This window comes from Echiichthys vipera (genome assembly GCF_963691815.1).
Source record: "Echiichthys vipera genome assembly, chromosome: 15".
NCBI classification, from domain to species: Eukaryota; Metazoa; Chordata; class Actinopteri; order Perciformes; family Trachinidae; genus Echiichthys; species Echiichthys vipera.
This window is the reverse complement of record NC_139840.1, coordinates 2,914,201-2,934,217: the sequence shown is the minus strand read 5'-3', so window position 1 is coordinate 2,934,217 and position 20,017 is coordinate 2,914,201. Positions and strand designations below refer to the sequence as shown.

General features: G+C 47.7%; 1 protein-coding gene across 1 annotated transcript; it reads right to left on the bottom strand.

The window, feature by feature from the left end:
• Positions 1-7,580: 7,580 nt before the first annotated feature.
• On the bottom strand, positions 7,581-17,748 carry LOC310957731 (palmdelphin-like; the record flags this gene model as incomplete). The annotated part of the gene is made up of 9 exons (XM_083928428.1): positions 7,581-7,687; positions 12,481-13,525; positions 14,577-14,737; positions 15,423-15,515; positions 15,600-15,624; positions 15,714-15,828; positions 15,959-16,086; positions 17,521-17,601; positions 17,704-17,748. 9 exons carry the CDS (start codon positions 17,746-17,748, stop codon positions 7,590-7,592), a joined length of 1,791 nt encoding a protein of 596 aa, XP_083784554.1. The 3' UTR covers positions 7,581-7,589.
• Positions 17,749-20,017: the final 2,269 nt, after the last annotated feature.

The following is a 20,017-nucleotide window of genomic DNA, read 5'->3' as shown; positions in this document are numbered from 1 at the left end:
GAACGATCCAGTATGTCTTGTGACCACAAGGTTGGCTGACACACACACACACACACACACACACACACACACACACACACACACACACACACACACACACACACACACACACCCACACAGTGTGGACAGTTAGAGAGAATGCAGCTTTAAGTGGAGTCTCCTCCTGCCAGACATTAGAGAGAATGCAGCTTTAAGTGGAGTCTCCCCCTGCTGGACATTAGAGAGAATGCAGCTTTAAGTGGAGTCTCCTCCTGCTGGACATTAGAGAGAATGCAGCTTTAAGTGGAGTCTCCTCCTGCTGGACATTAGAGAGAATGCAGCTTTAAGTGGAGTCTCCTCCTGCTGGACATTAGAGAGAATGCAGCTTTAAGTGGAGTCTCCTCCTGCTGGACATGAGAGAGAATGCAGCTTTAAGTGGAGTCTCCTCCTGCTGGACATTAGAGAGAATGCAGCTTTAAGTGGAGTCTCCTCCTGCTGGACATTAGAGAGAATGCAGCTTTAAGTGGAGTCTCCCCCTGCTGGACATGAGAGAGAATGCAGCTTTAAGTGGAGTCTCCTCCTGCTGGACATTAGAGAGAATGCAGCTTTAAGTGGAGTCTCCTCCTGCTGGACATTAGAGAGAATGCAGCTTTAAGTGGAGTCTCCCCCTGCTGGACATTAGAGAGAATGCAGCTTTAAGTGGAGTCTCCTCCTGCTGGACATTAGAGAGAATGCAGCTTTAAGTGGAGTCTCCCCCTGCTGGACATTAGAGAGAATGCAGCTTTAAGTGGAGTCTCCTCCTGCTGGACATTAGAGAGAATGCAGCTTTAAGTGGAGTCTCCTCCTGCTGGACATTAGAGAGAATGCAGCTTTAAGTGGAGTCTCCTCCTGCTGGACATTAGAGAGAATGCAGCTTTAAGTGGAGTTTCCTCCTGCTGGACATTAGAGAGAATGCAGCTTTAAGTGGAGTCTCCCCCTGCTGGACATTAGAGAGAATGCAGCTTTAAGTGGAGTCTCCTCCTGCTGGACATTAGAGAGAATGCAGCTTTAAGTGGAATCTCCTCCTGCTGGACATTAGAGAGAATGCAGCTTTAAGTGGAGTCTCCTCCTGCTGGACATTAGAGAGAATGCAGCTTTAAGTGGAGTCTCCTCCTCTTCTACAGTCTTTGATCAGAACATGAAAACCATAACTTACTTTTGTTTGTTTGTAATTTCCATGTTGGGTAATTGTTTCTTCCTTCACTCATTCATTCATTTGTTGCATTTGTTCATTGTGAACTCTCTGGTTTGTTAATCAGTCGGACTGATTACGTTTTTAATCCATTAGTTCACAATTTAGCCAATTTATTCATGTTCGGCTCATTTTTCATCTTTCTAATCACTGCTCCATCAACCCCATCCTCTGTTTACTGCGCTTTTACCCCATCCATCCGTTCATCCATCTGTTCATCCATCCATCTTATCATCCATCTGTTCATCCATCCATCTGACTTTCCATCCATCCATCTGACTATCCATCCATCCATCCATCCATCTTATTATCCATCCGTTCATCCATCCATCCATCTTATTATCCATCCGTTCATCCTTCCATCCATCTTATTATCCATCCGTTCATCCATCATCTATCCGTTCATCCATCCAACCATCCATCATCTGATTATCCATCCATCCATCCGTTCATCCATCCGTTCATCCATCATCTATCTGATTATCCATCTGTTCATCCTTCCATCCATCTGATTATCCATCCATCCATCTTTTTATCCATCCGTTCATCCATCCATCTTATTATCCATCCGTTCATCCATCCATCCATCTGTTCATCCATCATCTATCTGATATCCATCTGTTCATCCTTCCATCCATCCATCCATCTTATTATCTATCCGTTCATCCATCCATCTGTTTATCCATCCATCCATCCGATTATCCATCCGTTCATCCATCCATTCATCCATCCGTTCATCCATCCATCCATCCATCTGGTTATCCATCCGTTCATCCATCCGTTCATCCATCCGTTCATCCGTCCATCTATCTGATTATCCATCTGTTCATCCATCCATCAATCCATCTGATTATCCATCCATCCATCCATTCATCCATCCATCCGTTCATCCATCTTGGCTCCAGTGCTTCAGCTGAATCTCCCCCTCCCTCCAGTTCCCCCCTTCCCTCTCTTCGGTGCCAAGACGACAGAACGCCATGGCGCAGCGATGGGAGGCCTCCCTCATAGCCAATCAGAAGAAGGAATGAATCACGACGACGCTCAACCGTCGGCCATTTAGAAGAAATCTTCCGCCTCTGCTCCTTCCTCCTCCGCGTGTCCAGAGAACCCACAGTGTTGTCTGTCAGCAGCCGACGTCTGCAGTGTGTCAGGACTATGGAGTCGAACCAGCGGGTCACGGGTGGATTTTCTGGGGGTGTCATGACAACAGGACGTTTTTTTTTTAGTGCCCTTGGTTTCAAAGAAGAAGGTAATTCACCTGGTTTGGGTTTGCGTAAAGCTTTAATGTGTGGAAAAGTCCTGCTTCCATAGTCTGACTGGTCTGTTGCATGATGTCTCAAATGGTATGACGCCATTGTTCTCATATATGATACCGTGTGTGGACTCATAGGCACTTTCCAATGACAATAACAACCAAGTTTAAATTTGCAATCATGATATAACCACTGTGTTTGACATGTGACACTTGGGGAGCACGTGTCAGAAACTGCAGTATTCTCCTTAATATTTAATATTTACAGCACTTCTGAATGATTTCTAGATGTTTATGAGGTATGGTACTTGTACAACTGTCGATGCTTTTATGACGAATGCGGTGATTTTCAACCTTTTTCTGGGCACTAACAGCACACGGCTTTTATTTTGAAATATCGTAGCTACGCAGAGATTTGCGGAGATACGTGCAAAAAAAAGGATTTAGCATGTTGTGTTCTTTTCAAATGTGTTTTAAAGGTGCAGACCGAGACTTTGAAAATCACTGCCTAACCCAGGGGTGTCAAACTCAGGCCTGTGGGCCAAATCAGGCCCGCGGTGTAATTATATTTGGCCCCTAAGATCATATCCAGGTTCTCTGAGAGCTGGCCTGCGAGTTTAAATCACATCCACGTCTACTTTTGTGTTCACACACATGAGCATCCATGCTACCAGTCTCTGCAGACACACTGAATCCACCCCTCCACAAAAACGACCCAAAGAAAGATGGAGGACAGGAGCTTTCAGCAGATGATCTGTGTGTGAAGGTAAAGAGCTGTTGGTCTCGTCTGCAGAGCCACCGTGGCTGATGAAAAAAGATGACAAAACGACTCAAAACGACTAAAACCGACGCAAAACTCCACAAAAACGACTAAAAACAGATGAAAACACCACAAAAACGTGACAAAACGACTAAAAACAGACGCAAAACACCACAAAAACGTGACAAAACGACTAAAAACAGATGACAACACCACAAAAACGTGACAAAACGACTAAAATCAGACGCAAAACACCACAAAAACGTGATGAAACAACCAAAAACAGACACAAAACACCACAAAAGTGTAAAAAATTACTAAAAACAGACGCAAAACACCATAAAAACGTGACAAAACGACTAAAAACAGACGCAAAACACCACAAAAAGTGAATAAACGACTCAAAACAGACGCAAAACACCACAAAAACGCCCCAAAGAAAGATGGAGGACAGGATCTTTCAGCAGATGATCTGTGTGTGAAGGTAAAGAGCTGTTTGTCACCGTGGCTGTAACCAAAGAATCAAACATGAGAAACACCACGACAACAACAAGGAGCTGCACTGGAAAGGCTCAACGTTACACATCTGGAGAGAAGGAAAACATGCACGTTTGCTTTGTCCCAGTTTTTAAATGTGGCCCACTGTGAGCTGGAGTTTGACACCGCTGGCCTAAATGATGTGTTATAATGAGCCATAGATCAAAAGAGTTTGGATGTTCCAGGTTTTCCACGTCGGCCATGTTGGCTAAACAGTGCTAGCTGCTAACTGATGCCATTCAGGTGACAGAGGCACAGGAGAGCCGTTGCGTCTTCTTCGGACGAGGTCGGGTGCAACTCAGACACGGTAGTTGAGGATGTTGTAGTGTCAAAGTTTCAAGCTATGCTCGTTTATTTAGCCAGGCATTGCTGTTGAGTTTTTCAAATGTATTTTTGGTGATTCGAGCACCACAAGAGTGTCATCTAGTGCCATTTTATGGTAAGGAAGACACGCATCTCTACAGCCAAAAGGATCCAGATCAGGGCTGCCCGACCGTGCTCCTGCAGAACCACTGTCCTGCATATTTTAGGTTTCTCCCTGCTCCAACACACCTGAGTCTAAAGATGTTCAAACCTGTCACGAGCTTCAGCTGCTTGATAACGAGCAGAGCATTAGATTCAGGTGTGTTAGAGCAGAGAGAAACCTGAAACATGCAGGACAGTGGCTCTCCAGGAGCAGGGTTGGGCAGCCCTGCTCTAGGGGAAACTCGAATCTCACTGGTCCTCACATACAGTATGTATCCTCTACAGTCCAGGGGGGTCAAAGTGATCCAGTAAAGAGTCGCTGTGGCTGCAGGTTTTCATTCCAACCAAGCAAGAACACACCTGACTCGACTTACTCCATCACCTGAACTGTCTTCACACGGTTGATTTGTTGGACCAGGTGTGTTTTTGATTGGTTGGAATGAAAACCTGCAGCCACACGGCCCTTTACTGGATCACTTTGACACCTATGCACTAGATCAGGGCTGCCCAACCCTGCTCCTGCAGAGCCACTGTCCTGCATGTTTAATGAGTCTAATGCTCTGCTTGTTATCCAGCAGCTGAAGCTCGTGACAGGTTTTAAAACCTTTAGACTCAGGTGTGTTGGAGCAGGGAGAAACCTAAAACATGCAGGACAGTGGCTCTGCAGGAGCAGGGTCGGGCAGCCCTGATCTAGAGTGAGCGATAGCACTACAGGTAAGAGGAAAAAGAGTTTGATTTTGGGTGAACTGTCCCTTTAAGGAGACCTTTGGGTGTCAAAGTGATCCAGTAAAGGGCCGTGTGGCTGCAGGTTTTCATTCCAACCAATCAAAAACACACCTGGTCCAACAAATCAACTGTGTGAAGACAGTTCAGGTGATTGCATGAGTCGAGTCAGGTGTGTTCAGCCACAAGGACCTTTACTGGATCACTTTGACACCCCATGTTTTACTGTAGGTCAGATGTTCATTGTACAGTTCATCTCTCTGGGTCGGTGTGATGAAGCCCTCCGCAGCTCACAGCCCTCGGACGGTCTACTCCTCACCACAGTCTCAAATTTGACTTTTGACCTTTTCGACTAAGCCGATTTTTACCTTTTCAGCTGCGTTTCAAACACCCACCTGTCGAAACCACGCAACATAGAGATGATCCCGTCCGGTCTAGACGTATTTTTGTGTTTAGATCGCACAACCTGGTCCAACTCTGGCCGTCTGTGGCTCCGCTGTTTAACTTGAGCACTTCTGAAAGAGTCGTTTATTGTAATCGGAGTCCAGCGAAGAGATTTACATATTTTTATGTCCCGTCCTGATTCCTAAAAAGAGATTTCTTGTACTGTATTTTTGCTGCATATATTTATGAATTGAGCGATGCTTCTGAATCCTTAGAGCTTTTATTTGTAAAAGGTTTATAATATATTGTGTCAGAGTGACGGTTTGAAGTGGAAGTCGGCCATGTTTTATAGGTATGCGGTGTGTGTGCATGTGTGTGTTTTACAGTGATCCATGCTCCTGACATCCGCTCGGCTTCTACTTCCCCAATAAACTCAACTGAGATGTGAACTGCCAGGATAAAGTGTTACCAAGTGTGTGATACGCTAGTCAGGTTAGCATCACGGTATTTTGATAGTGCTATAAGCTTGGATTTGTTTGTGTCAGGTTCAAACAACCGAAAACATCCAAAACACAACAAAACAGGAGTTCGATGTTTTACTCACAAGGAGAACGGACAGAGATGCGTTCAGTTACAACCTCCTGCCGCTCTGAAGCGCACTCTGCCGAGCCCTTTCTCTTTATTTCCTACACGATCTCACACCTGACGTGAGATTTGATCGTAGCTCCCGCTCACGTCCAAATTGATAAATGCCGACGTTTGCCAGGAAATGGTCGTACGCACGTTTTTTCTGCCGTACGTTCGTTTGATAAATGAGGGCCGGTGTGTACAGTGTGCGAATGTCATTCTAGATTCTAACTGTTTAAGGTCTCATCTCATCTTCAGCCTCTTATCCGGGGTCGGGTCGCGGGGGCAGCAGCTTTAGCAGGGGACCCCAAACTTCCCTTTCCCGGGCCACATTAACCAGCTCTAACTGGGGGATCCTGAGGCGTTCCCAGGCCAGTGTGGAGATCTAATCTCTCCACCTGGTCCTGGGTCTTCCCCGAGGCCTCCTCCCAGCTGGACGTGCCTGGAACACCTCCCTAGGGAGGCGCCCAGGGTTCATCCTTACCAGATGATCCTGAACCACCTCAACTGGCTCCTTTCAATGCTAAGGAGCAGCGGCTCTACTCCGAGTTCCTCACGGATGCTGAACTTCTCCCCCTCTCTCTAAGGGAGACTCCAGACCCCCTCCTGAGGAAACACATTTCGGCCGCTTGTACCCGCGACCTCGCTCTTTGGGTCCTGACCCAGCTTTCAGGACCACAGGTGAGGGTAGGAACCAGGACTGAGGGTAGATCCAGAGCTTTGCCTTCCTCAGGTCCTCTGCAGTGCGGTAGAGCGACTGCAGCTCCGCCCCCGCTGCTCCGATTCTCCGGTCAAACTCACGCTCCATCGTCCCCTCACTCGTGAACAAGATCCCGAGGTCCTTGAACTCCTTCACTTGGGGTAAGGACTGTGTAAGGTATCGGCTTGAATTGCAGAAGCCTGGCGGTAGCTTTACGGTAGCTGCACAGAGTTTAGCTGAGGACGTCTTGTCTTCACCCAAACTTCTGCTGCAGTTGGTGACGTCCAAACGAAGCTTCGTGAAGCTTCAGTTGGATGTCACAGAAGGAAGAGGTCCCTTCAGCGCGGAGAGGAGGAGAGACGACAGCGAACAGTAACTGTTTCATGCTCAGTGTTGTTGAAGGTGGACTTGGAAACATGTGAACACAGATCTTGGAGCTGTGATGATGAATGCTGAGGTGCGTTCCTGCAGAATAATAAGCGCAGGGCGGAGTGAAAGTGGAGCACGTCGTGAAGTTATACCGTACGATAGCCGCACACATTAAACACAGCTGTACACTCAGTGTTCGGGCTCCCCACCTGCTTCGACTCCTCTGTTTTACACACTCAGTTACTCCACAACGTTACTTTTAGTTTTTAGGAGAAAGCACTTTTAAAGTTCTTGAGCGTTGCTGACTTCCTCTCGTCTGGGTGAGTACAGAGGCTCACGCCACCATATTCTGTACAGCTATTACAGCTTTTCCTCACTAGCCTACTGTCATTTATTCTGCTTCTGTTTAGTTCTTAGTTTATTTGCCTTGAGTTCCAGTCATTTATTATTGCCAAATTAAAGGTCTGGTGGTGACATCTTCAATAAAGTGTGTGTCCTGAAACCTACTATGTGTGTGTGTATCTGTCTGCAACCATCAGACACTAACATGCCTATCCAGATTTCAGTTTGCAGGGACAACTTCCTGAGCAGGAACAGGTTTCCCACTGGTGACAGAAGACAGATTTGAGTGTGGCTCAACACGGTCGTCCTCCATCATCTCTGTGAAGAGAGTAGATACAGTTTAGGCCTGAAGTCAGAGGATCCGACCTCATCCAATGATTCAATGCAGCACAGAACACTCTCTGATGGAAGTTAGCATGGTAATCCAACACTGAGTAGACTTAGGGCGCACTCACACTGTCCTTCCGCACCGCGCCCCGTGCTTTAGGGTCCTTGTCCCCCCCTCCAGGCCCGTTTGTACTCACACTACCTGGGCCTTGGAGAATGCTTCTTGCTGCCTATACGTCATCACGCCGTAACACGTCACACGCATTGATGACGTCATGGCGATGCGTGGCTTTGTTTCCAGATCTTTCCGTAGACCTCGGAGTTTTTGTGCGTCTTGTCGACTGTTTTTGAATCTTTTCATCGACCAAATCTGCAGTAAACACTCCACCTCCGCATCACACCAACGTGAACCTTTCACCGCCATTGTTTGAAATGTCCACGCATGGTCCCTCCTTCTTTTTTCTACGTCCCAACAGGCGCACAGGAAATGACCTCAGAACCGCCGTAGGCCTCGTGCTCGTGCTCGTACATGTGCAAACGCGCTCTGCTAAAGCCCACCTCTCTCAGACGGGCCGTGGACGGCCAGCTGGCCGCAGTTATGCGCGGAGTGGTTGCACTCACACTGGTCAAACGCACTAGGCTTGACCGGAAAAAACTGTTTTGGCCCGGTGCGGAAGGACAGTGTGAGTGCGCTCTTAAAATCACCTGTGCTTTCATGTTATAACAGAACATGTAAGGAGCACACTGTCTTTATGTGAGCTCGGTGTTCTTTAGTGACTGCTCCTCAGTTAAATACAGTTACAAACTTTCTCCATCTGGTATGAACTGAAGCTTATTAAATGTTAATATTAATAATCCATCCATCCATCTTCAACCGCTTGTCCCTGTCGGGGTCATGGGGGGCTGGAGCCGATCCCAGCTGGGGTCCACCCTGGATAGGACTCCAGTGTGTCACAGGACACATAGAGACAGACAGAGAAAGACAAACATTCACATTCACACCTACGGGTGATTTAGAGTCATCAATGAACCGAACACCTGCACGTCTTTGGACTGTGGGAGGAAACCGGAGAACCCGGAGAAAACCCACGCAGACACGGGGACAACATGCAAACTCCACACAGAAGGACCCCAGCCGGGATTCAAACCAGGAACCCTCTCGCTGTGAGGAGACAGTGCTAATCACCAATATTAAAAATACTTAATACAATTACCAAAAGTTTGGATTGGAACGAAAAGCTATAGTCAGCCCTGAGTAGAGTCCGCCTCTCAGGTGTGTGTGTGTGTGTGACCCCAGCAGGCTCCACCAGAGGACGGTGAAGGCATGACCTGCCTTTCTCTGTCTCTGATTGGCTTAGCCTGATATCAACCAAAGCAGTCTCTCTCCTCATGCCTAAACCTAACCAACCCACCAAGGCAATGAGTGCTAGCCAATCAGAGCCAGAGTAGGGCGGCTCATGACTGTGGCGTCCTAGAAAAAGAGCACTTGCCCATCGGAGAGTATGACAGGCTGTAGGTAGCCTGCAAGACGAAATGCAGGGCCCTTTTGCTCGACTGCGTCGTGACAGATGGTAGTTAATCCAAGTGAAACTGAAAAAGGGGAACGCCAGCATCCTAAATACAAGCAAGATGAACAAATACAGGGTTGAACCCAAATATTCAGCACTACTTAGAAACACAACAAAAACAAACATTGTACTGCTGTTGCTTTAATAAAATGAAGCCTCTTATGAGTCTTTTCAGTGGTTTTTGCTCCACAACCATTGCAGAAAATAGAAGATGATCTAAATGATCAGCTAATGTTGGAGTGGATTTCATCGCTATGCCAGCACAGCCACATAAATCAGGATGCTAGAGTAGAAATACCAAATACCCTTAATGTAATGTGTGCATCTATGCCTTCGTAGCCCCGTCACTGAGTAGTTCTTTTCTTTTCTTCAGTTCACAGGTGCGCGTTAAGCAGGAGAATATGTGTCGATATGAAAAAAGCAGGTTTTATAGAAATGAACTGCATCGGATCCACACTTTTTTTCAGCTGAGTCAAAGTCTGACAAGATGGCGACTCCCAGAGGCGAGGACGATTAGATCCAGATGAGAGAACGGACCTCGATGGAGACGCTACGTCCATTATTTAAACAGTCTATGGCTTCAGCATGGCACGATTGCACATGTACGACCACGGGCATGGAACGCGGTCCTGGCGTCTATTTTATATGCGGCTGTTTCCCGTGACGGACATTTTACAAAATGGCCCGGATTTGGTTTGGAGAAAATATTCGAAAAGCAGTTGGACAAAACGCACAAAAACTCTACGGAACCCCTTTTCATAAACAAAGTGACGCACTGCGATGACGTCAATCAATTAATGCGCCGTATTACGACGTGACGGTGAATCAGCAAGAGTCAATTGTGCCGGTTTGAAGCATTGTGAGTGCAGGCCTGGGCCTGGGGACAATCACACCTCAAGTAGGTCGGGCTGCTGCCCTCCACAGTCCCCCTATCTTCCTCAAACTGTCGGTAACACATACACCCACACACACTTCACAAATGACACACTGTCCCTTTAATGTCACCTGTGGACCGAGTCTGTCCTGCAACCACACACAGTGCTACAACTGCATTACATGACAAATCAATGTTGTCTGCCTGTCAGCGTCTTTGAGACAAGTACACACACACACACACACACACACAGTGGCATAATGAGATGTCATTAGTGTCAATATGAACTAAGACAGAGTGAAATCCAACATGACTGCGGAGGACATGTGAGCTGATTCACATCAAACAGGATTAATGTCACACACACACACACACACACACACTGGTGTGATGAAGGTTAGACCACACAGGAGCTGTTAACATTAATCGGTAGCAAAGGTTTATTAGCGTCAGCTCATCATGTTGGTGACAAACACACAGTTATTAAACCGTGACATCAGCAGTTAAGGTCCAAACTACAGACACTACGGATCACATGCTTTCTATCAAGGCTTATGTTTTACAAATGTTTTCATTGTTCTGGGTCTGAAATCTTAGTTTTGGCTGAGATACATTAAGTGAAGCTCTGCTCACAGTTATTATCAGCATTACAGGAACATTGTCACCAGCTTGTTTGCAGCAGCAGAGGGCGCCACATCACCTTTAACAGGTGTCTGATTCATTTACACACATCCTTCTCATCATCACGCATCACAACAATAGCTCTTCAATACTCCCACTGCACTGTACGCATGCATGCGTTCATTAAAAGCATCTTATGTATTATGTATTGGTTTAGAGAGGTGTATTATGCTGCAGGTGGTTGAGCATGTCTTTACGTTCACCCCTGACCTTCACACTAACTCACTGATCCCAGCTGACCACAGGACATGTTCACTTCCAGGAACCAGAATCCCTTTGCAGGGCAGGTCTGCAGGAGGAGAAGGTTTGACGCCACATGGGGAATGTTTGGGTAGGGGGTTGCTTTTAAGCTGCAGTCGTGGATATTTCGTCCACCTAGTGGCAGAACCACTCCATGACAAGCTGTGTATATTTGAACAGGCAACATTTAAGCGCACATGGAGCCGAACGAGCATTCACTAAGGGTCATGTCTGCATCCACCTGAAGAATGTCTGTCCAAAAATCCTCTTTTAACGGGTTTGGTCTCCACCAACTCCTGATGAACTGTGTCTCTTTAAGCCTGTGAATGTTCTCATGTGTCCAGGTCGTCGTTCTCCTCAAAGCAATTTCAGTCAAAAGCAACTGGACTTGGTTATTTGTCTAGGAAGACGTTTCACCTCTGATCCAAGAGGCTTCATCAGTTCATGTACGCATCTGACCAGGACCAGGACCAGGACCAGGCTGGGACTGGACCAGGACCAGGACCAGGACCAGGCTGGGACTGGTCCAACTAACTGGTGTGAGATCCAGGTATTTAACCTCTCACAAGGCCGATGATGTCACTGGAACCCTTTGTGCTCCAAGTGCCAACGACCGTCGTTAGAGTGGCAGTCGTTGGTGGGCAGTTATTCATTTTCTTTTTCAAATATTTCATTTGATAGTCACACTTTTGATCCAATTAACCTAAAGTACCTACAGTTTATATCATAATGTGACCCAAACAGCAGATCTGTTGCACTTATGCGTAGATATACATGGATAAAAAGTAGTGCCAAAGCAAAGGGCCGTCTGACAGCAAGGTATAACAGTGCAAACATCCTAAATGTAGTTACACTTAAACCGATCCACATGTTTTAGGTGGGCCTGTTTTTAAGGTGATTAAAGTCGCAGCTACAGTTGAGTTTGTTTGACCAGTGGGAGTGCAACTCTACCAGCTTCCTGGCCCCGTCCTGAGAGGTGGGCTTCAGCCGAACCACAGCCACTTCCTGTTTGATCCAATCAGGAAGTACCAAAAACGTCAGTTCTCTGAGTGTCCACTAGGGGCAGGTTTCATAACAGAGCAGTTTCTCATTGAGCCCCATGTTAAACAGGCCGTTTACACAGCATCATTAAACCTGTGTAAGGCCTGGGACAAAAATGTTTAGTCTGTATGTTTAGGTCATATCTCCATGACAACACTGAGGGGGGGGCTAGTTTTTATTTTATTGGAGGTTAAAGTTAATTAGGGGCGTGGCCTCTTGGTTCATTTCAAGCCCCAGTGCATGAAAGACGCTTGTCTTCAGTTAGTCATGAGGTCAGAGTGATACGGCTGGTTAGTGAGTAAACACTCAGGCATGCTTTAGTCAGTCCTGTTAGCACACAGCACAGCAGGGTTTGTGTTTTTTCTGGATCTTTCTGATACCTGCTCCCAACTGTCTTTCCGTCTGCCTGTCTCCAACTCCCTCCACACGTCCCACGTTTCCGTTGGCTGAACTTCCTGGAGGATAACTGTTGCCCTCTTGCTGGACGTAGCGCTGCTTCTCCTTGGGGCTGTTGCCGTCGCCGTCTTCGTTGTCTTCGATGATGACCAGCTCTGCTTTCAGGGAGCCCTCAAACTCCTGAGCCTGCCCACTGTCGTACTCCGCCATCTGGAAGCCCATGAAGATGGCTGTGATTGGCTCGGTGGCCTCCATGGCGCCGAGGATGGTGTAAGGGGTATCGTCTCTGTAGAGGGGGGAGGGCACTCTGGCAGAGGGGGCGGGGCCACTGTACAGAGCAGTGGGTGTTGTTGCATCATGACTGTGATGGGAGGGCGGGCTGTAGCAATAGAGGTCTTCTTCATCCACGCTGATGTAATCACTGAGAGGAATATCATTGGCTGGAGTGTAGCAGAGCTGCGGTTGGTAGGCAGACACTGCTTCCTGGTCATGTGATCTTGGAGGAGGGCAGCCATTGGCTCGGCCTCCATTGAGCACACTTTGGCTTCTGATGATGCTGCTGGTGCGGTGGCTTGCAGGCCCAACTTCCTGAACACTGCGACAGTTTCTCAGCTGGCACAAACCGTAATGAAGATCTTTCTGGTTGCCATAGTGATGTCCCACCCCGTTGTGGCTTCTGAGGCGTTGACCTTCCCTCAGGTTGCTTTGGTTATTCCTCTCTTCCTGCTGTCTGTAATGGCTCTCCTGGTGACCATAGCGATGCTCTAACCCTGGTTGTCTCTGCCAGTCTCTGAAGTCTTTCTCGGTGACGTTGTGTCTGAGGAGGTGGTTCCCGTAAAGTCCTCGCTGGTCAACCTCCCCCACTCCGTCTCTCTCATCTCGGTGGTTGTAAAAGCAATGCTTCTCTCTTCTGCTGTGATTTTGGAGGTAGTTTGGGTGGTTTACTTGCCGATGCACTGCGGCGCTTCTCAGCAAATGTTCCACCTCATTGGCTGACAGCTCAGACACACAGCTCTGGTCATGTGAGCCCTAAAGGTGGACAGGAATATGGGTCATTATGAGGAGAGCACAGTAAAAAGGGTAACGGCAAAGGGCAGACAATCCTGGGGAAATGAAATAGTTAGGGGGAACACTTAGGGCAGTCCAGTTTACAGTTACTCTAGGTCATTTTATGTCACCTATTTCGTTGCATTGCTACGCCGATGATGCACAGCTTTATACGTTGGTTGGTGTTGGTTGATTTGCAAAAGACAAAGAGCTGAAAGGCCGACCGAGGAACAGTTTTCTCCCGTCATAAGTCTCTGCTCTACTTTCTAAAATGGTAACAGTAAAAGTAGTAACGTGTTTGCTTTATCATGCCAACCGCTGCCCCCCACTGGGCAGCCGTCGTAAGTGCAACACAAATCTCTAAAAACCAAGATGGCCGACGGACAAGACAGAAACCTGCCAGAAACACTGAGCAGCTCAGGAAATATCTGCCAAACCTTCTACAGTAGAAGACCCTGGTAGGTAAATACAATTTGCTGCCATCTAGTAACATCTAAGGAGTCATATAATTGTGTTGTTTTATCTTCTGTCCACTAAATTGAACATCATGCATCGCTGGCTAGGTGTAGTTCTTAAAAAATACTTCATCTGCATGACCTTTTAGGGCTGTAAATCAATTGATACATGTTATTTGAATGTAGCTTTCAGTGTTTGTATGAACAATATTTTGTGCAGAGTAGTTTCATTATGAGTGTCTTCATATTTGGTGCAGTGGGTGATAAAAAATGGCCGACAGGAGAGTGGAGCAAACACCATCTGAGTCAAATGAGGATGATGCTGGTGGCATCTGCCAGAAAAAGAAGGATTAGCAAATGCTAGCTGTCGTGACAGTGGAGCTGAGGATGCTCACACGGTATATGTTAAAATATGTGAATATTGTGAATTAGTTTAACAGCAAAAGATATCGAATATTTTATAGTTTTCTCAAAATATGCCATTAAAAAGTGTTTTCGCGCTGATATTTTGTGCTATTTTAATGTTTTTGATTGTTTTGAAAACCCCTACATAAATAAATGTTAACATTACTGAATACCTCTCGTGAATTCAAGGCATAAACACATTTCCTGCCGTCGTCGTAAACCTTGAGCCCGGTGTGTTGGTTCAACTCTTCAGGAGAAACTGCTGCAGTAGAAAGAACGGTGCTCTTCCCAGTCAACAGGTTTTTAGTGACATTGATCTCCATGGCGAACAGACCTGGGGCACAGAAAGAAGAGTCTAAGAAGTAAGAAATCTCATATTTGTACACATGATTACTGTAGTTAAGGGGTTTCCCATGAAGCAATGACCATTATAAAAGCTCTGATCCCCATTTTTGAAGATGCACCCTCGACTGGAATGGTGTTCAACAATGAAATGTTCGTGTCAAGCCTAGTGCGTTTGACCAGTGTGAGTGCACCCGCTCCGCACATAGCTGCGGCCAGCTGGCCGTCCACGGCCCGTCTGAGAGAGGTGGATTTTTGTAGAGCGCGTTTGCACATGTACGAGCACGAGCGTGCGCATGTGTACGAGCACGAGCGTGATGCGGAGGTGGAGTGTTTACTGCAGATTTGGTCGATGAAAAGATTCAAAAACAGTCGACAAGACGCACAAAAACTCAGAGGTCTACGGAAAGATCTGGAAACAAAGCCACGCATCACCACGACGTCATCAATGCGTGTGACGTGTTACGGCGTGATGACGTATAGGCAGCAAGAAGCATTCTCCGAGGCCCAGGTAGTGTGAGTACAAACGGGCCTGGAGGGGGGGACAAGGACCTTAAAGCCCGGGGCACGGGACGGAGGAACAGTGTGAGTGCGCCCTAAATTACTCGTACAAGCCACTGAAGAAGCAATCTGTGCTTTGAATGACTCTACAGGGACGTGTGAAAGTGATCACTCACTCTTTCTTGCTGTGTTTGGTTCAGAGTGTCTGTTGTCTGGAGGAGAGAGGGATTCTGGGACGTCCCGGTTCACTGTGGCCGCCTGTCGTGTCTCTGTGGGACAGACAACAGAACTGTTAACACACACATTCAACTTTGGTGTTGGCGTAAAAACATTCACATGATGTCAGGACTCACCAGGAACAAAGCTGTCCTGGGCCTCCTACAGGAGACACGAGTCAGTTAATGCGACGTAATGAAAGCACGTGAGTACAGCTGTGTGTGTGTATGTGTGTGTGTGTGTGTGTGTACCTTGATAATGTCCCCTGGACTCTTCTCCACAGCCTTCAGTCTGTTGAGGATGAAACTCTCTTTGGTAGAAATCATAGACTCCTTTCTCTCCAGAGACTCCACCTCCTTCTCTATCCTAATGGGTCAGAGGACACAGAGCACGTTCAGTGTGTGTGTGTGTGTGTGTGTGTGTGTGTCTGTGTGTGTCTGTGTGTGTCTGTCTGTCTGTCTGTCTCTGCGTGTGTCTGTTTGTGTGTGTGCTGTACCTGTGGATGGAGAGCTGCAGTGCTCTGGTCTGCTGCTGGTCAGACAGCAGGTTCTGTTGCTGTAGGGAGCCTGTTGCATTGTGGGTAGCTGAGTCCTGTAGCAGCCACTGTTCTCTCAGAGCTTTTTTCTGATTATTGCAGAGAACAGAACAAAGTTCAGTAAAGACTCATCTATGTTCTACATTAGATACGCACATGGATACGGACGGAGCCTTCTGTCTGTACTCTGCGGACCGAACGTTGCAGTACCACGTGAGATCGTGGGGGCAGTGTCGGGCACGGGAAACAAAAAGTGGCGTGAATATCAGGAGCGAGCGAGTCATCAAAAGCCCTGACGGACATCCTGAAACACTGAAAGAGACGTCGGTCGTCATTTTGTCTCATCTGTCCACACTCTGGGACGTCTTAAGTGTCTCACAGACCACCGTCGTCTACAACGCTGCCGCCATTTTGCCTCCTTCTCCACAGACGCAGCATCGTTATCTCCTCCTTCGTCGCCATGTTTGTTGTCATAAACCTTTTAATCTGAACGACGCCCTCTAGAGGATGTTTTGCTCAACGTCCATTCCAACGTTAGAGGACGCAGGAAAGCACGAGGGCAGTGAGGATTAGAGCGTTGTCTCTTTACTCATGAAATGGGAAAAGAGACGAGCCTCAACATGGATTCAGTTCAGAACGACACCTACAGCTGTCAGCGGGTGTCATTTCCTCTGATCATGTAGTCAGACAGTTCATGGCTTTCCTAAACTTCTTAGACATCAAATTCAAGAATTACCGCCTTGTCTCCGCAACCAGTCGGATGCAGTTCACATCCAAGCTCCTGTCACAGTGGTCGCTGTTGCAGAAGCATGCAAACACACCACTATGTGCATATGTTGTTACGTTGGAGTGGAAGAGTCAAAAGACTGAAGATCTCATCTCATCTTCAGCCTCTTATCCTGGATCAGGTCTCGGGGGCAGCAGCTTTAGCAGGGGACCCCAAACTTCCCTTCCCCGGGCCACATTAACCAGCTCTAACTGGGGGATCCTGAGGCGTTCCCAGGCCAGTGTGGAGATCTAATCTCTCCACCTGGTCCTGGGTCTTCCCCGAGGCCTCCTCCCAGCTGGACGTGCCTGGAACACCTCCCTAGGGAGGCGCCCAGGGTTCATCCTTACCAGATGATCCTGAACCACCTCAACTGGCTCCTTTCAACGCAAAGGAGCAGCGGCTCTACTCCGAGTTCCTCACGGATGCTGAACTTATCCCCCTCTCTCTAAGGGAGACTCCAGACCCCCTCCTGAGGAAACACATTTCACACGCTTGGACCCGCGACCTCGTATATAAATAGAAGCACTTTTAATGACCTATGTCTATTTCCAAAAACGCTCGAGGCCTGTTGTTGTGTGGGTCCCTCGCGTTGACTCCAACACCTGCCACGGGAACAAGACCTCTATGAACGTTCGTGTACAGAGCGATTCAGGCTAATGAAAGATAACCCCGGTTGTTTAGCACACAGCTCATCAGGCGTCACTGCTGACTATTTAGTGACACCATGTTTGAGTGTAAGTGAGTTTGCGTGAACCTTCAGATGCTGAAGCTTGAGTTTTTCTCGGTCCAGCTCCAGTTTCCTCTGCCTGATGTCTCCCTGGATGCGATGCTTCTCCTGTTCCGTTAAAGACACATGAGAGTTTGGGTTAGTTAACCGTGTCAGATGTTCATCGTAAGGATGATTGGGCAGATATTGAGCAGAGTGATGAGGCATTACAGTGATGGCCTGCAGCCTCTCTTTCAGCAGGTCACGCTCCTCCATGCTGCTGCTGCAGGAGAGAGAAGAGAGCGAGGACACAGTCAGAGCGTGAGCCACAGTCCTGTACTGAAATAAAGACGTATTGCATTGAAATACAATTGAACCAATCAAAGCCTAGCCAAACATGAAGAACAGCAGGTTAGGGCATCGATGAGTCAACTTTCCTGAGCTCCCGGACAGAATCTTAGGGCGCACTCCCACTGTGCCTCCGTCCCGTGCCCCGTGCTTTAGGGTCCTTGTCCCCCCCTCCAGGCCCGTTTGTACTCACACTACCTGGGCCTCGGAGAATGCTTCTTGCTGCCTATACGTCATCACGCCGTAACACGTCACACGCATTGATGACGTCATGGCGATGCGTGGCTTTGTTTCCAGATCTTTCCGTAGACCTCGGAGTTTTTGTGCGTCTTGTCGACTGTTTTTGAATCTTTTCATCGACCAAATCTGGAGTAAACACTCCACCTCCGCATCACACCAACGTCAACCTTTCACCGGGGGGGGACAAGTATGGGACAGTGTGAATGCGCCCTTAGTCAAATATATATGAGGTAGATTTAAGAATAAAGGTCAAATCAAATTCACGGAATCAGTTAAATGTAGAGGAAATGTAAAAGATTATTTTATTTAATTATTTTAAAGACATGTCCTAATGCCGAGCGTGGCTCATTGTGTGAAACACTGATTTAAACAGAGTTTGCATTGATGCTCTAATCATTGCTGTGTAATTGTGATCCTGCTGTCTGCTGATTTGTGACACCTGTTAACACTGATCCACTTATCCACGTGGGGATTGACTGAATTGTCTGATTAAACACCGACTGGCACGCTAAGAGAAGAACATTCAGGCGACAACGCTACAGTGGAAACACACAGATCCTCAGATACATTCTCGTGCAGCGGGATCACTAAGCGCGCTGTTTTGGCGCGGTGCGGAAGGACAGTGTGAGTGCGCCCTTAGTCTAAGTCTCCTTCGTTGTATTCGTTGACCCCAGTTGGAGCTCTTGGTGTAAAGAGAAGAGCTCACTGAGGGCCTACTAACACTGTCCTTCTGGCCGGGGCCAAAACCGTTTTTTCAGCTAAAGTCTAGTACCGTTAAGTAGTGTGAGCGCACCCGCTCCGCGCATAACTGCGGCCAGCGGGTCGTCCACGGCCCGCTTGAAAGAGGTGGGCTTTAGCGGAGCCGTTTGCACATGTACGAGCACGAGCATGCGCACGTGTACGAGCACGAGCACGAGCCCTACGGCAGTAGCGTTATGTCCGCCTGTTCGGACATGTAAATAGAAGGAGGGACCATGTGCGGACATTTAACAACAACAACAACAATGGCGGTGAAAGGTTCATGTTGGTGTGATGCGGAGGTGGAGTGTTTACTGCAGATTTGGTCGATGAAAAGATTCAAAAACAGTCGACAAGACGCACAAAAACTCAGAGGTCTACGGAAAGATTTGGAAACAAAGCCACACACACGCGATCAATGCGTGTGACGTGTTACGGCGTGATGGCGTATGACCAGCAAGAAGCATTCGCCGAGGCCCAGGCAGTGTTAGTACAAACGGTGCTGGGGCGCGGGGGGAGAGGGAGGGGGGACAAGTACCCTAAAGCCCGGGTCGCGGTCCGGAAGGACAGTGTGAGTGCGCTCTGAATGGTAAATCAGTGCTCCACCTTAAGTTGAACAGAGGGCTCCACCTAGTGGAAATACGCGAACGACGACCTCCATAACCTGCGCTCATTGTTGGTGTAAATACTGAGTTTTGCAGCCTCAGCATTGTGTGTCCTCCCTCTGTCAGTGTCCAGAGACACCTGTCCCTGATTTACAAGGCTCTCCTTTTACTACAGCTGCTCTGAGCGTGCATGTGTGTTTGTGTGTGTGTGTGTGTGAGTCTCCCCTTATGTCCACTCTCCCAGACTGGCTGTCTGCCACACGCAGTCATGTTTGGATCATTCCGGAAGCAGCCCTGTGTACCCACGAGTCCCCCCTTTACACACATGCCCGCTTTATGATCACTGCATGGAGTTTGGGGCAAAAACATGCAGTTTTTTGCATCCGTTATTAATGTTATGTTGTAATGTTATGTTGTAATGTTCTAAAATGATGTGTATGCAGTGTTGTGTTGTGTTGTGTCGTCAGCCATTGGACCCCACTTGACTATCACCCTGATATGACAACCTATGCATATACTGTACACCAGTTATATTATATCCTAACCCCCGTCTCATGATACGGATAGTTTGGCCACGTTCTTGCAGAGACACCGCCCTGCCGTCGATCGTCGTG